This window comes from Oncorhynchus masou, chromosome 30, assembly GCF_036934945.1.
Source record: "Oncorhynchus masou masou isolate Uvic2021 chromosome 30, UVic_Omas_1.1, whole genome shotgun sequence".
Lineage (NCBI taxonomy): Eukaryota > Metazoa > Chordata > Actinopteri > Salmoniformes > Salmonidae > Oncorhynchus > Oncorhynchus masou.
Window position 1 is genome coordinate 37166492 of NC_088241.1, and position 17705 is coordinate 37184196.

The 17705-nt window shown below is 42.2% G+C and overlaps 1 protein-coding gene across 1 annotated transcript in view; it reads right to left on the reverse strand.

Moving 5' to 3' along the window:
- Positions 1-17705, reverse strand: part of LOC135522601 (receptor-type tyrosine-protein phosphatase N2-like) — a 280479-nt gene that overhangs the window by 26477 nt on the left and 236297 nt on the right. Inside the window, exons 12-15 of the mRNA XM_064949026.1 lie at positions 14307-14522; positions 10659-10877; positions 6040-6187; positions 5761-5834 (exon numbers count right to left, since the gene is read on the reverse strand). Coding sequence (XP_064805098.1) covers positions 5761-5834; positions 6040-6187; positions 10659-10877; positions 14307-14522 — 657 coding nt within the window. The remainder of the gene's footprint in view (positions 1-5760; positions 5835-6039; positions 6188-10658; positions 10878-14306; positions 14523-17705) is intronic.

Here is a 17705-nt window from a genome sequence, read left to right on the forward strand (position 1 = left end):
TCAGGCGAACTGTGAGGTTAATGCTGCAGAAAATAGGGCCTCAGCTCCTGTCGATAGTGTTGAGTACTGACTGAAGGAAAGTTTTGCGGAGGGTAGAATTCGTCACAAGGCTAGCTATTGAGACTTGATTAGCTCTCGTCACAAGGCTTTAGCTAACTTGGCTAGCACAACACGCTCACAGGTCGTGTTGACTAGACTGACCGCCCTTGCTTTACAGCTTGCTGGTCGTGAGACACACTTTGTTCATCAAGAGACAACGGAAGCAAGAACTTTATTCGGACTAGCAGTGTATTGACTAGCTAAAAAGTTCATGGTTTTATGTAATTCTCATCATATATATATATATGGATAAATGATGGCCGTGCAGCATAGGGTAGCCTTGTGGTTAGAGTGTTGGACTAGTAACCGGAAGGTTGTGAGTTCAAACCCCCGAGCTGACAAGGTACAAATCTGTCGTTCTGCCCCTGAACAGGCAGTTAACCCACTGTTCCCAGGCCGTCATTGAAAATAAGAATGTGTTCTTAACTGACTTGCCTGGTTAAATAAAGGTAAAATTTGAAAAAATTAAATTAAAATAGGCAACATGCAGTAGATGGTATAGAGTACAGTATATACATATGAGATGAGCAATGAAGGGGTATGTAAACATTATAAAAAGTGACATTGTTTAAAGTGACTAGTGATACATTTAATTTTTAATTATTAAAGTGGCTAGAGATTTGACTCAGTATGTTGGCAGCAGTCACTCAATGTTAGTGATGGCTGTTTAACAGTCTGATGGCCTTGATATAGAAGCTGTTTTTCAGTCTCTCGGTCCCAGCTTTGTACCTGTACTGACCTCGCCTTCTGGATGATAGCGGGGTGAACATGTAAAGGTTTGTGAGTGTTTTCGGTGACAAGCCCAATTTTTTCAGCCTCCTGAGGTTGAAGAGGCACTGTTGCACCTTCTTCATCACGCTGTCTGTGTGGGTGGACCATTTCAGTTTGTCTGGGATGTGTACGCCGAGTAACTTAAAACTGTCCACCTTCTCCACTACTGTCTCATCGATGTGGATAGGGGGGTGCTCTGTCTGCTGTTTCCTGAAGTCCATGATCATCTACTTTGTTTTGCTGACATTGAGTATGAGGTTATTTTCCTGACACCAAACTCCGAGTGCCCTCACCTCCTCCCTGTATACCGTCTCGTCATTGTTGGTAATCAAGCCTACCACTGTAGTGTCGTCTGCAAACCTGATGATTGAGTTGGAGGCATGCATGGCCACGCAGTCATGGGTGAACAGGGAGTACAGGAGAGGGCTGAGAATGCACCCTTGTGGGGCCCCTGTGTTGAGGATCAACGGGGTGGAGATGTTGTTTGCTACCCTTTACCACCTTGGGGCGGCCCGTCAGAAGGTCCAGGACCCAGTTGCACAGGGCGGGGTCGAGACCCAGGGTTTCGAGCTTAATGACGAGTTTGGAGGGTACTATGGTGTTAAATGCTGAGCTGTAATCGAGGAACAGCATTCTTACATAGGTATTCCTCTTGTCCAGATGGGTTAGGGCAGTGTGCAGTGTGATTGCGATTGTGTCGTCTGTGGACCTATTGGGGCGGTAAGCAAATTGGAGTGGGTCTAGGGTGTCAGGTAGGGTGGAAGTGATATGATCCTTGACTAGTCTCTCAAAGCACTTCATGATGACGGAAGTGAGCGCTAAGAGGCAATAGTCATTTAGCTCAGTTACTTTAGCTTTCTTGAGAACAGGAACAATAGTGGCCCTCTTGAAGCATGTGGGAACAGCAGACTGGGATAGGGATTGATTGAATATGTCCGTAAACACACCAGCCAGCTGGTCTGTGCATGCTCTGAGGACGTGGCTAGGCATGCCGTCTGGGCTGGCAGCCTTGCGAGGGTTAACACGTTTAAATATTTTACTCACGTTGGCTGCGGTGAAGTAGAGCCCGCAGGTTTTGGTAGCGGGCCATGTCAGTGCCATTGTATTGTCCTCAAAGCGAGCAAAGAAGTTGTTTAGTTTGTCTGGGGGTAAGACGTCAGTGTCCGCGATGGGGCTGGTTTTCTTTTTGTAATGCGTGAATGACTGTAGACCCTGCCACATACGTCTCGTGTCTGAGCCGTTGAATTGTGACTCTACTTTGTCTCTATACTGATGCTTAGCTTGTTTGATTGCCTTGCGGAGGGAATAGCTACACTGTGTGTATTCAGTCATGTTTCCGGTCGCCTTGCCATGATTAAAAGCAGTGGTTCGTGCTTTCAGTTTTGTGCGAATGCTGCCATCAATCCACGGTTTCTGGTTGGGGAAGGTTTTAATAGTCACCGTGGGTACAACATCACCGATGCACTTGCTAATAAACTCGCCCACCGAATCAGCATATACATCAATGTTGTTGTCTGAGGCTATCCGGAACATATCCAAGTCCATGTGATCGAAGCAAACTTGAAGTGTGGAATCAGATTGGTCGGACCAGTGTTGAACAGACGTGAGCATGGGTGTTTCCTGTTTAAGTTTCTGTCTATAGGCTGGGAGCAACAAAATGGAGTCGTGGTCAGATTTGCCGAAAGGAGGGTGAGCGAGGGCTTTGCATGCGTCGCAGAAGTTAGTAGTAGTAGCAATGATCCAGAATGCTGTCAGGTCAGGTAGCGCATTCGATATGCTCATAAAATTTAGGGAGCCTTGTTTTCAGGTTAGCTTTTTAACTTCTTAGGGCTAGGCCCCATTTTTCTCCACTTCCTGCCTGAATGACATGTCCAAAGTAAACTACCTGTAGCTCAGGCCCTGAAGCCAGGATATTCATATAATTGGTACCACTGGAGAAAAAAAAACACTTTGAAGTTTGTAGAAATGTTAAAATAATGTAGGAGAATATAACACCATAGATATTGTAGGAGAAAATCCAAAGAGATACCATCCTCTTACAAAAGCAAGAGACAGGTAATACTGAAAATTAGCTCCCTGGATGCAATTTCTATGGCTTCCACAGGGTGTCAGCAGTCTATGTTCAAGGTTTCTGGCTTGTAACTTCAAAAACGAATAATATACATTAGTTATAGTAGAGGGACACAGTCTTGGAAATTCGTGTTTGCACGCGCCATGAAGACATTACACACCTGCTAAAATTGGTTTTCTATTGAACATACTTCTTTCCGAAATAAATATTATAGTTTGATTACATTTTAGATTATCTGAGGAGTAAATAGAAACGTATTTTGACTTGTTGAAACAAAGTTTAGGGGTAGATTTTCGGATTCCTTTCTCTGCAAGTTGAACGAGTGGATTACTCAAATTGATGGCACCAACTAAACTGACTTTTTGGGATATAAAGAAGGATTTTATCTAACAAAATGACACTACATGTTATTGCTTGGAACCTTTGGATGACAAATCAGAGGAATATTTTCAAAATGTAAGTGAATAATGTAGCGTTATATGTGAATGTATGAAACCTGTGCTGGTGGAAAAATATTTTGACGTGGGGCGCCGTCCTCAAACAATCGCATGGCATGTTTTCGCTGTAATAGCTACTGTAAATCGGACAGTGCAGTTAGATTAACAAAAATGTAACCTTTCAGCTGATATATGACACTTACAGTGCTTTGCGAAAGTATTCGGCCCCCTTGAACTTTGCGACCTTTTGCCACATTTCAGGTTTCAAACATAAAGATATAAAACTGTATTTTTTTGTGAAGAATCAACAACAAGTGGGACACAATCATGAAGTGGAACGACATTTATTGGATATTTCAAACTTTTTGAACAAATCAAAAACTGAAAAATTGGGCGTGCAAAATTATTCAGCCCCCTTAAGTTAATAGTTTGTAGCGCCACCTTTTGCAGCGATTACAGCTGTAAGTCGCTTGGGGTATGTCTCTATCAGTTTTGCACATCGAGAGACTGAATTTTTTTTTTTTTGAAGCCTGAAATGTGGCAAAAGGTCGCAAAGTTCAAGGGGGCCGAATACTTTCGCAAGGCACTGTATATGTACATAAATGTTTAAAATCCATAACATTTATGATTATTTATTTGAATTGCGCACCCTGCAGTTTCACCGGAAGTCATCCTGCTAGCGACACCCCTAGTTAAGATCCCCACCTACAATAAATGCAGCCTCAGGATATGTGGTTCCAGTTTACATAGAGTTGTGATTATAATCTAAGATAATTCTCTTGACAGATAATGCGGTTGGCATTTCATTGTAAGAAATTCTAGGTCATGTGAACAAAAGGACTTGAGTTCCTGTATGTTGTTATGATCACACCACAACTCGTTAATCATAAGGCATACACCCCCGCCCTTCTTCTTACCAGAAAGATGTTTGTTTCTGTTTGGCGCGATGCGTGAAGAAACCGGGTGGCTGTACCGACTCTGATAACGTATCCCGAGTGAGCCATGTTTTCCGTGAAACAGAGAATGTTACAATCTCTGATGTCTCTCTGGAAGGCAACACTTGCTCGAATTTCGTCTACCTTGTTGTCAAGAGACTGGACATTGGCGAGTAGTATACTCGGGAGCAGTGAGCGATGTGCCCGTCTACGGAGCCTGAGGACCGCTCCGTCTGCCCCTTCTGCGGTGCCGTTGTTTTGGGTCACCTACTGGGATCCGATCCATTGTCCTGGGTGGTGGTCCAAATAGAGGATCCGATTCGAGAAAGTCGTATTCCTGGTCGTAATGTTGGCAAGTTGACGTTACTCTTATATCCAATAGTTCTTCCGGGCTGTATGTAATAAGACTTAAGATTTCCTGGGGTAACAGTGTAAAAAAAAATACTGCATAGTTTCCTATGAGTTTCCTATGAATGCGAAGCGAGGCGACCATATCTGTCGGCGCCATGTAGCATTTTTTCCTCTTTGAACGAAAACACAATACAGGGAAGAGATAATTTAGTTTAACCTTCTAATATTGGAGAGATGCAAATGGAGAAATAGATCATAGATATTTTAAGGGACATTTTTCATATTAAACAGAGAGAGAATTAGGGAGGAGAGAGAGCAGATTCAGCTCAACCACAACACAGATAAGTAGAATAACTTGACATAGTCGAAAGTGAATTTCTGTCTGATAATCACTCAAAATACTACGGTTTCAGAAGCAAAAATAAAAATAGATTGTTATCATAAAAAACATGGTATCATTATTACGTAATGCATTATGTATGCATTAAAATGAAGAATATACAATAAATAGATGCTTGCAAACTTCCAGTTAGTTTTGTTCTGTGCTATACAGTAATAGGCTTTTAGCCCAAATGTGGAGGAACCCATCCCCATCTCTCTCCAAGAGATTTCCTACTGTATTTGAAATGCATAGTTTACTGTTCTTTTTTAATGGAATCCTTCTCCAGAAGCCGCAGGGGAAATCAGAAATAGCCTTTATTGTGAAATGTGAAAAAGACAGGAAGATAACCCTAAACTTTCCCGATATTTGGGCCATTTTGGATTTGTTCAAGGAAAACATTACCGAGTCCAAATAATAATAAACCACCATTCTTTTGGGATGAATACGTCAAAGCAGAGCTGGTATCTCAAGAGAGCAGCCATTTCAAAACAGGGAAGGTGACAAACTATTAATTCACAAGACACTGCGAATCCATTGAGGTGCAAAATGTGAGGAACAAAGGCAAAAGGTTCAATGGGAAAATTAATGACAAATCACAAAAACACATTTAATTTCAATATAAAATCCAACCTCAACAGGTCTTTGTGTAGAGTTGCAACCACAAAGCTTAAAAGAAACAAAGTGAAGGAGTATGGGACGCGGAATGATACTCACAATTGGGCTAGCATTGATGTAATCCGAGTTGCCATGGTTATTCTCAGCCTTCAAGGTGATTCTGGAATGATCATCTGTCGTAGAAATACATAATACACCACACATTTTTTGCTTTTCCTCGATTAAAACATTTCATTGTTGATAAATGACATGGAATCGAAAATACTGTATTTCAGTGTCAGTTCACATGGCCAGTAATAACACTGGAATAACCTAGTAATCGGCTCCTGAGAGATGTGGTCAGACTGCACACGGTCAGAGGTGTGTAACAACACTTACAGACAACCACGGCGTCAGAGCGGTTCCTCTTGGTGTTGTGTTGGCCCTGGCCCACGTCACAGTCACCGGGCTCAGCCAGGTAACCACACATCGCCTCCCACTCCCTCTCCAGGCGGTTCTTGTTCTTCAAGTGGTCCTCCATGTACGACTAAGGAGAGAGAAAAGGTGGCCATTTTAAAACAACTAAATAATCAATAACTAAATAATCAAACAAAAGATACTGATTTTGAAATGGAAAAGTAACTACATATAGCAGCATTAAGAGGGGAAGGATGGGCAGAGTACCCCCAGAATATTTTTGATTGTCATTCACTGTCTGGAATAGATCAAATGAAAGGCAATTCATGCCTATGCTGTAGACCTGCTCTATTTCAGTGGATCTCTAAGGGGGGGGGGGGGGTAAGTTATGGAGGTGTTGGGGGGAGGGGCCACCAAAAACCGCTCCTCGCAATTAAAGACTCCTGAAAGGTTTCTCTACATTGGAAATACTTCAGTGTGCTTCAATCATCGTCTTTCAAACCGCTTGCACAGCTCCTGATAAGATTGTCTGCGTTTAAGCTGTCGCTTGGAGAACAGCAAAATTTAATTCGCCAGAGAGACAAGGAGAAAAGAAAAGCAGGGGGGGGGGGGGGTAAAAAAAAAGCCAACGTTGCTCCTCTAACAAACCAGGTCTCATGGAGCTCAGAGGCTGGGGCGGCTCTGGAGAAGACTCTTTTTCAGAGGAACAGTGTTCGCCTGACGCATGTATCAACGCTCCCCGCTCCCCACAGGGTTAAACGGTTTAGGCCGTCATTGTGTAAGGCAGGAGATTACAGACTCATAAACTGATGTGGGGGATCAGCCGGGTAATACAATGAAAGCTATACCCAGTAGTGCAATGCTTTTATCAAACATTAAAAAGACAGCGGAGGTGAGTCGGGAGAGAGAGGTGATGCTCCGTGTTTATCTATAGTACAGTTAAGGCTGTCAATTCAATCTCAACATGGATACAACTGACATGTAAATATATTCAGGGACATGCACAGTACAGGACATTAGCCCCTCTAATATCCACTCTTCCGCCATTCACTATCAGGAGAAAATATTAACTTCCAGTCATATCTTTGTCAAAAAACAGTAGATCGTATTTCAAAGCAGTTTTTTGTTTCTAACGTTACAGGCTGGGTACCAAATTACACCCTATTCCCTATATGGTGCTCTACTTTTGACCGGGGCACATAGGACTCTGGTCAAAAGTCATGCACTATGTCAGGGATAGTGTGTCATTTTGGATGCAGCCCCAGTCATAGTAGATAATGCACCAAATGACAAGCAGTGTATTAGAGGGCACATGTAGGTCCAATTATTATGCCTCATTGCAGTAATAACAGTAGATGTACTCTAGTCACTAGCAACTCAGAGGGTTTGGCTGTCATTGAATATACATCAACTACTTTAAATAAGAATTCTTTGCTTTCCTTTTGAGTGAAAATTACCAAATGTGCACAAAAAAAGTAATTGTCACCATCTCTATCATATCATTCTGTTGACTGTTCTTTGTCAGCAGTGAGCACCAATCTGCATGTTGGCTGCTGTGTCGCCGACGCAACAAACAAACAATGCAGTCTTTTCAGAAGTGACGGTTGAATGACAGGGTGTCATGAAAACTTGACAGAGCCATTTCCATGCAGTTCTCTTGACAGAGTGGAACAAGTGTGTCTCAATTAGCACCTTGTTCCCTATATAGTGCACTACTTTTGACCAGGGCCCATACACTGCAGCTCCACAGAATGACACCCCATCCACCTTCCCTACACAGACCTATACACCCTATATGAGTAAATATTTGATCAATACATTCAGAAGGGCTACAGAATTGCCGCCAGTCACTGTCTTATGCACCTACTCTTCATCACAAATTGTAATAATTGTGTTGTTTATGTGGGAGCTGGGATTTGTATGTGGTGATGTAGCAGCCTGATTGTGGATGGATGAAGCAGCGGATCACCTCATCTTTTAGAGGCAGAGAGTATGCGTCCCAAATGGCATCCTATTCTCTACACAGTACACTACTTTTGACCAGAGCCCTATGGGCTATAGGGTGCCATTTGGAACGTAACAAGAGTAACAGGGCTGAGCAAATAAGGGATTAGTAACTGGGCTGTCAATCAGAGGTTCTGAGAGGATGGATGTCAAGGAAACACTGAGTAATCCCCCTAACAATAGCCCTCATTGGCCATAAAGAGCTGCTACATTAGATACAGAGGAAATACAGACACAACAAGTGACACAACGTTGCTACTGTTGTGCCACTGTAATGCTACTGTAATAATGGGTACAGTCAGCCGACATGGCTATATGAAGACACCTATTTGAAGATGATGAATATGAAATACTGAGAAGTCACAGGGAATGCCATGGGGAAAGTAGAAAGTATCTGAGAAGCATAGTAGCTTTTCTCTCCAGCCTGGAGAGAAAGGGCATTGCAATCAGTCCAATCAATCAGGGATAGAATCAAAAGCAAACAACTCACTTGTCCTTAATAAATTGCCTGCCTTACTCTAACAAATTATTCATTTTCAATTAGATTTTTTTAAGACATGGAAGTAAGTCATCAAAATAATGAAATCTTGCCTAGGGCTTGCTATCGATTTTCTAAAGGAAACAAATAAGCATTTACAGAGGGTACATATACAGTAACAACGGCAATTATATCAACATCGCAACCATATCTACTGGACATCATAAAAACAGTACCAAAAACAAAGCATAACTATGTAAAAGCAATAGAAGCATTACTGTATGGAGTTATCCATGGTGCTGAAAGCCTGTCAGTAGAATTTACATAGCTGGTGTTACTGCTCCTAAAAAGGCTGTTTGTCTTTGAATAGGTTTGAAATTGGATACATATTGTGCACTGAAAAATCCTTACCCATTCTAATTTATGGTGCATAAATATGGGTGACCGAAACACACAGACTGCATGTTTCAACATGCCTCAGCACCAGAAGGTCTACCAAAATAGGAGAGAATAAAGTCTAGGCAATCATACAAACTAATCCCACCATCCCACCGACTCTGATTTTGAACCTAGGAAGTTATTGTATACATTTCACTCTACAGTGCTGAACACCTGTACTAAAGTGTGACTGTATCTCCTGGAGTAACATAACAGCATGTGGTTCATGGATCTGAGCCAGAACTACAGATACAATATTAACAGGTCGACATTCCAAATGGCCCTCTATTCCTTATTTAGTGCACAAATTTGAACAGGGCCCACAGGGCTCAGGGCAAAAGTAGTGCACTACAGTACATAGGGCATAGAGTGCCATTGGGGGAAAAACCCAGGTGAAGCATGGATAAGTGTAGATTGGGCTAGAAAGAGCCTCCTACTCCATCCAGTGTGTTAGATGTAGGTGTGAGCTATAAGATAGCCCCACCCAGCATGAGAGCAAGGTACTCATCACTCCCACAGTCCACGCTGCATGAGATCCACAGAGGACAGGACAGGATAGATGAAAAAAAGAAAATCTGGTCTGAGATCAGCGATACCAAGGCAATCTCACATGTGGTTAATCGATCACTCAGGAGTCAAAACAGAGTCAAGGTCTGTGTGGTTTTTATGTGCATTATACTCAGCTTTTCTGAAGAATCTGCAGTGAATCTGGTTGATTCTTAGCAAGGCAAATGTAAAAGGCCTGTACATGGTGTAGAACTTTGTTGTAATGTAAAGGTCAAATATGTTCTATTCAAATGTTTTCAAAAGAGGTGTCTCAACCAGCCTTGACATTTGCAATAAAGCCCATTCATTATGACAAATTCAACGCGTTATTCAAACCCATTTCCCTTCCTTATAGGAAAAGCCTGACATGCACTGTGATGATGAATTCTACCCCACGAATGAAAACACTGCCAGGCATCTTTCCATTTCTTTTATCAAGCTTGTCTGCAGTGAATAAGACAGAAGTTGTGCCAAATTCAAACAATCCATTGTGTGTGCAACTGAGGGGCCCCACAAGGAAAAAGAATAATAATAATTCTGGAACATTCAACTGACAATCAGCTGGGTAATGATATTTCACTTTAGAGCAGCTCTCATCACACAAAGCAATTTCCGTATCACTTTGGCTTTAATAGAGAACGAGCAGGAGAGAGAGAGAGAGAGAGGGAGAGAGAGAGGGAGAGAGCGAGCGAGGAGAGGGGCAAGGAGGAGGGATAAAGAGGGTGACAGTGAGAGCGAGAAAACAAGAGCAAGAGAAAGAATGGCAGAGATGGCAGGGCGGGATAAAGCGAGAGAGAAAAAGAAAAAAAAAATTGGAAGAGAGATAGAGGTGGAAGGAAAGACAGAGCTGGAAATAAAATGAGATAACCGCAGAGATGTAGCGAGCATAGTGAGGGAAAGGGTTAGAGAGACAGAGCCAGACAGACAAACAGAATCAAAGCTGGAAGCTGAGGGCAGAGGGGAGACATCCAATAAATTACACACACTATACTTCATACTGACTCCAAACATCAGGCTCCTCGCATCAGACAGACATACTGTGCATATAAACATACACTCAGACAGACAGGACAGACAGAAGGACCGAAAGACAGGCAGACTATAGGGTACTGTAGCGGCACGTATGTTGTTGTACCAGTATCATGTGGCCGGTGGAGATGTCCATGTTGGAAGGGACAGGCTCTTCGCACCAGGAGGAAGTGGAGCTACGGGCCGAGGGGCTGGCTATGGGTCCCCCGTCGCTGAACTGAGAAGACGAGCTGTTCAGCCGCGAGAGGCGCCGCAGAGGCTCCGGGCACTCTGCACGCTCCGGACGCTCCGATGTCCGCACAGCCATCCGCTGGCGACACAGCTCCTGGAAAGGAGAGTGGAGAACCTGATCAGGCATTGGTTGACTCTTAGCTGATTCTTAGTGCATTACCATTGCAAATAAAAAGGACTTCTAAATGGTGTAGGACTTTGCTGTTATGTCAAGGCAAAATATTACAATACAATAGTACTCCAGTACAAAAGTACATTGTTTTGAGATTGAGATTGTGTCACACGGGGATATCACTGTGACCTATGGAGCATGGTTTGTAGCAAACCTATTTATATAAATGATGTCAGGAAGTAGAAATACAGTTAAGGTTCATGAAGTGACCTTCAAAAAAACTTGAATTGCCAAGGTCAAGCCAGTGTATTGCCACCATTTGACAAAGCAAATAATAATAAACTGTAAGAATACATTGGGTGGCTGGCTCGCAAGGGATGTGTTCATTTGTTTTAAAGTATTGATTTCCATTTGTGTAAATGTGGTAACAATTTCAATGAGCCACTTGTTTAATAATGCATTAGTTACTGATGTATTTTCTTACAAGGAGGCACAAGTTATTATGAAGACAATAGATAATAAAAAGATGAGCAACAAAAACAACCAAAATCAATGATACTGCCCATGAGCAACAAAAAGACTGCCCACGTTCAAAATCTAACAACCATATTCATCTTTCGGTAAGAAATATATCTGCTTCCATCACTCAAAGGGATTGAACAAGGTATCAATACTTTAAGCCCCATGGATTTTCTTTGAATTGAGCATCCACCCTTATTCGTAACAACAGAACTACAACAGGGATGAGCAACCTACGTATTCACATGTGCAAGTAGGCCTTTACTTTGGCATTTGGATTGAACTTGTACAGATGTAGGATCTTCATTTGATCACACTGTTGCAGGAGAACTTCCCTGCAATGCATTTGAGGTTTAAAAAAACCCGCTTCGGAGGTTTGTAAGGTACGTTTGCGGCAGGTAGCCTGGCGGTTAAGAGTTTTGGAGCGTTGGGCCAGTAACCGAAAGGTCGCCTACATCGGTGAAAAATTGTCCGATCTGCCCTTGAGCAGAGCCCTTAACGGCAATTTGCTCCAGGAGCGCTGCACTTCTATGGCTGACCCTGTAAAACAACATATTTCACTGCGACAAAATGAAGATCGTACATCTGCACGTGTGATTATATTGGATTCAGAAGAAACTTCTATATGAAAAAAACTCTCCCTCTGCTGCCACCCCACCATGAAGATTACTCCTCTCTACATATTGACTCAGCTTTTCTCCCATCATGCCTTGTGCTCACAGATGCCCCATTAGGGATTCAGAGCCTGAGCGTTATCTAGCCAGCCACTCATCTTCCCACATATAAAAAAGGAGAGAAAAGAGAAGAAGAGAAAAAACCACCTCATTGTTTGAAGGGTGCAATCTTACAGGACCCGAACCCCCTCTCTCCCCCTTCTTCCTCCCCTACTCCCGATAGTGTCAGTCTTATGTGGAGCTGGAGATTTCTCCATTATATTCACAGTAATCTGTGAAGCCCATCGTGTTTGGTGTGTGGCCTGCACCAGTCAGACCCACGGACGGATCGTCAACCTCAATTAATAACCAGAGTTGGATCTCAAATGGCAACCTATTCCCTATGAAGTGAACTTCTTTGACCAGGGCCCATAACAGCAAGCCAGAAGAGCAGAAGGCAGTGTCTTCTGAAAGCAACACATAGCTACTAGTCTATCCCTCCGGGGATCAGCACCTAAGCCCTGGTCTAGGATCAGCTTTCCCTACGTCTAACCTTAATCATCATAACCATGTGAATCTGCCCCGGGCCACGGCCTTAGGGAACTTTCCATGTCCACTTATTAATTAATCCAGTATCTCTAATCTACACCTTTACAGAGTCAAGGGTTGCGTCTCAAATGGCACTCTATTCCCTACATAGGCCCGTAGGGTTCTGGCGGGGGAAAAAGTCCACTAAATAGAGAATAGGGCGCCATTTGGGACGCAAGCCCGGTTTCTTTTCAACAAGGGAAAACAAATTGTAATCCAGCTAAAACTATAGTCAGATTACTCTGAGAATGTACTACTGTCCTTGCTAGGGTTGCCACATTTAGTTAACTTTGCCAAAATGTCCAATTTTTCCTGAAATCCCGTTTGGAATAGGAAGGAGGAGGGAATGAGCAGGAAATCAGTGAAGCCTCCAACAGGGATTTCTGGGAAAACCTGGTAATTTTGGGGAAAGTTACCGGAATTGTGCAACCCTTATACTTGCTATACCCTAGAGCTATATCTGTAACCATGAAGTATGTTATACACACATGGATGCCAGACATTCTCATTTCTTCAACTTCAAGCAAATAACAACATAAAAAAGGACGGTATAGAGTTGAGATTGATTGCTACACCACTTAACTGGCAATACCTGCCTTAACATTTGACACGCTACATTCATATAGCAATTCATCTGTTCTGCTAGTAAACATGATAGGCTCCAACAACACCTATTTTATTGTAAAAATAAATACATATATATTGAAAATATTGTAAAAGTCCATTAAACCAACAAAATAAAAGAACATTGAAGAAACAGGGGCCCGAATGAACGGTTACAAAACAAAACCTTTCTCTGCTTTCTTTAATGATTGTCCCTCTTTAGTGTGTACAATCGGGAAAGGCGACACTGTGGAAAGCTGATTAAATATTGAGCATGTGAATGTGATGGGTGGATGTGCACTGAGTGCCCATGCTGAGCACAGCTGAGCCCAGGACAAAATCAATATGAGCCAGCCACCCACCCACCCAGTCAGCCAGTCAGCCAGCCAGCCACCCAGTCAGTCAGTCAGTCAGTCAGCCAGCCAGCCAGCCAGCCGCTGGTCCTGGAGGAATGGAAGGAATAGGTCATACAATGAACCCGTTCCCCTGCTGAAAAGGCTCTCCCCTAGTCACAGGTCATAGCCAATACAACCTTCAATGGAATATCAAGGCTTTGTCTGGTGTTTAGACCTCTGGATACATTTGACTAGCCTTGTTAAACCAGCCTGAGTGCAGCGGTCAGTCTGGTTTCACAAGGCTAACATTTGACTTGGATGGTAAAAAAGCAATTGTTTATTCTATTTCTATTTTAAATACCAACCAAATCACAAATTACATTTCTCCTTAATACAAAATCAAATGATGGGTAATCTTGCAATTAGGTTACAAAAACGTTACATACTTTACATTCTATTGATAACCACACTTAAATCACAACCTAGCTCTTATCATGAACAAAGATACATTTTACAAACAACTGTTACAAATGTGACAAAATCAACCAGATATTCCCTTCAAATCAAGTAATTCAAAACATAACGACTTCGTGCCACTGCAGACCAATCAGAATAAGGCTAGCGTCAGGGACCGGGACCAGAGTGCATTCTCTACCAGCAGAGCACTCAGCGGCTGCACTGTGATTGGCTGACGCAAAGGAGGCTCCTCTCACCTGATAGGTTGCGGTTGCATCAGCGCTGGTGTCAGTCCCTAGGCTGGCTAGTTTCTCCTTCAGTTGGAGGTGGGAGCGGTGGCGCAGGCAGAAGAGCCAGCCAGACACTGCCAGCGCCCCCATGATCAGGACCATGGAGATGATGGTCAAGACCATGAACTGACCAGACTCCAGATGACTCTCCTTGACCACCGGGATCTGTCTCAAGCTGCCCTTCTGGGAAGAGAGAGAGAGAGAGAGAGAGAGAGAGAAAAGGGGATGATTAAATGCCCTCCACATCTGCATGCACACACATACAGATGTTAAACGTAAAGTGCTTTGAGGTTTAAAAAGGCTTCTGGAATGTGTAATTTTCACCTTGAAATGTCAGTCTTGATTTTCCCATACAAACAATGTATCAACCCCTACAAAAATGTCCATGAATTATAATCCACATAATAATTCACGTTTCCTGTTGCTGCAGAATTATTTCCCTGCTGTAGCAAATTGGATCAAATTAAGATCCTACATCAGTGACAAAATTTACAAACAAGGAAATGGACATAAATCTGGCAGCAAAAGGAAAAGCATAACCTCCATATTAGAAAAGACTTGGGATTTCTGTCATTTGTCTTACAGAAATACAGAAGCAAATTCACACAGTATTTCCCTCCCTGTCTATCCCATCCACGCCCACTCATCCCCACCTAGATTAACTTCCTGCCCACCCCACTCATTACTTTACAATAATAGTTGTTTTTATAATGTGCATTCAAACTCTATTACTCTCTCCTGTCCAGCCCACAAACTGTCTGCTCTATAGTCATTTAGGCACATTTTGTCCTGGAATAGGGAGACCTGCCATTGTGCAGCTACAGGAGGTTTGGACAGTAAAATATTTCCCTAATAGCCTTCCAGCCTTGAGTTTGGCTGAATTGAGGCCCTGGCCCAGGCCCCTGATCTAATGGCTAGGAACACCTGAACGTGGGATCTTAGATTGTGTGTATCCAGCAGAAGCCCACTAGAATGGGCCTTTCAGAGATGTTGTTAACCACCTCCCCGGTGGTCAGATCTAAGCCCAAGAGAATAGCTTGGTATTGGCATGGTATTGTCTCACAGGTCCCTGTATGGCTGCCTGGCTGGGTCTCAGTAAGTGCATGGACCCCTGGGAAGGTTTTAGCACTTTTTAATAGAATATGAACCCAGATGCACTGCAGAGACTTTGGACGAGCGGCCCAACTCCATCAAGTATCCTGTCGACCTCGATCTAGTCAATGCACTCAAATATCCAACAATCAGAATTAAAGAGGGGTTTTCAACTTCAATCGAATCAAAAGCACAAAACAATCATCAAACGCTGAAACATGGTACTTAGTCCTAGGGGGCAAAAGGGTAAGGTACACATTTAGCAGCATCTATAATTTGTATCAGATAAACACATTCATAATTACAACGCATGAACAACTTAACCTTTGGTGACTTTATGGATGCTGAGGCCTTTGCTTATATGCTCACACAGATTACCATGCAGGTCTGATGAGTGTGTGTGTATGGACATATTTAACTATTCTTGTGGGGACCAGAAGACCGCACAAGAATAGTAAAAGAATAAAAATTTGACCAACTGGGGACATTTTGTTAGTCCCCACGAGGTCAAATGCTATTTCTAGGGAAGTTAAGGTTAGAATTAGTGTTAGAATTACATTAAGGGTTACGGTTAGGAGCTAGGGATAGTTTTAGGGTTAGGGTTAGGAGCTTTGGTTAGGTTTAGGGTAAGGTTTAAGGTTAGGTTTTTTGGGTTAAGGTTAGGGTAAGTGTACGGGCTAGGGTTAGGGAAAATAGGATTTTGAATGGGACTGAATTGTGTGTCCCCACAAGGTTATCTGTGTGTGTGTGTGTGTGTGTGTGTGTGTGTGTGTGTTTCTGTTGATTACAATGGACGTAACTCTGAAATACAGCTTCAATCAACAGTCAAATGGATTTGAAACCAATAGAGAGGTCTAAAACAAGTCCTTTAATAAACCGCAGAGAACATACAGTGAAACAAAGCTTTGGCTACCTCTGAGCCATTACATCAATGCTATCCTTTGACAGATTGAATATGAGGGAAATGATTAAATATGATAGATAAGGATAAATGTAAGCTGGATTGTTGAGGCTTGGTATGTGCATATGAAACTGTAGGAAGGTAGATTTAGTCTCCTACAGCAGCCCTTGCACCACTTCTCTCTCTCTCTCTCTCTCTCTCTCTCTTTTTTTTTTCTCCACCAGCTTAACACTTCTAAGCAAGCCACATGAAAAGGGACTCCATGAAAATAATTGTTCTTAGTTTACATGACAGTAAATCATCAGTTTGAATTCAATTAACATGAAAATATATTGTGACATGTCAAGTGTTTATTTCATGTTTGCTCTGCTAAATGTTGGGGAGAAAAATCACAGATTGTGCTTTTATGGTATAAAAATATGTTATGCCATAAATACAACAATATTATACTGTGCTATAGTCAAAATATTATTCTGGTATATAACTTCATATTATATAAAACCGCTATAATGACAACATGCAGTGACTAAAATATATTTTGTAGGAAGTTGTTAATTGATCCTAGCAAAAAAATGCAGATTTAAATCATCTTCACACCCCTCAATATGTCCTTTCCAGATGTATCTAAGAGGATAAAGATAACAAACGAAGAGCATATTCTCTTGAGGGAAAGAGAGAGAGGAGTCCCATTTTACGCCAGAGAGGAGTTTTTGTTAATTAGCGTGAATGGAGAAACGTAGAGGTAGTCAACTAAGAAGGGAAAAAACAACAACATTTAAACAACCAAACAACAATTTAAAAAAGTATAAACAAATAAATCACATTGATTTGTTTGCAGATCATCATTCCCATGTATGTTATAAATATTAACGTGTATAAACATTATAAAATCACACTATGATTATTGACAGGTGTAATTGAGCTTCCGGGTGGCGCGCGGTCTAAGGCATTGCGTCTCAGTACAAGCACGGTCACTGCAATGCCTGGTTCGAATCCAGACTGCATGACATCCGGCTATGATTGGGAGTCCCATAGGGCGGCGCACAATTGGCCCAGCGTCGTGGGGGTTTGGCAGGGGTAGGCAGTCATTGTCAATGCGCCTGTGTTCTTAACTGACTTGCCTAGTTAATAAATCTTAACATTTAGATTAATTAACGTGTGCAATTATGAATAACACTCTTAAGGAAATCTCTTATATTCTTATATACTGCCAGAATCAGAATTATTATTATTTTTATTTTTAATTCACCTTGAATGAAAACAGTCTACTTGAAATTTTCTTGCATCGGAACAGGATGCTCAGTGAAGTTTTTACACTCACTTATTCTCTCTCTCTCTCTCTCTCTCTCTCTCTCTCTCTCTCTCTCTCTCTC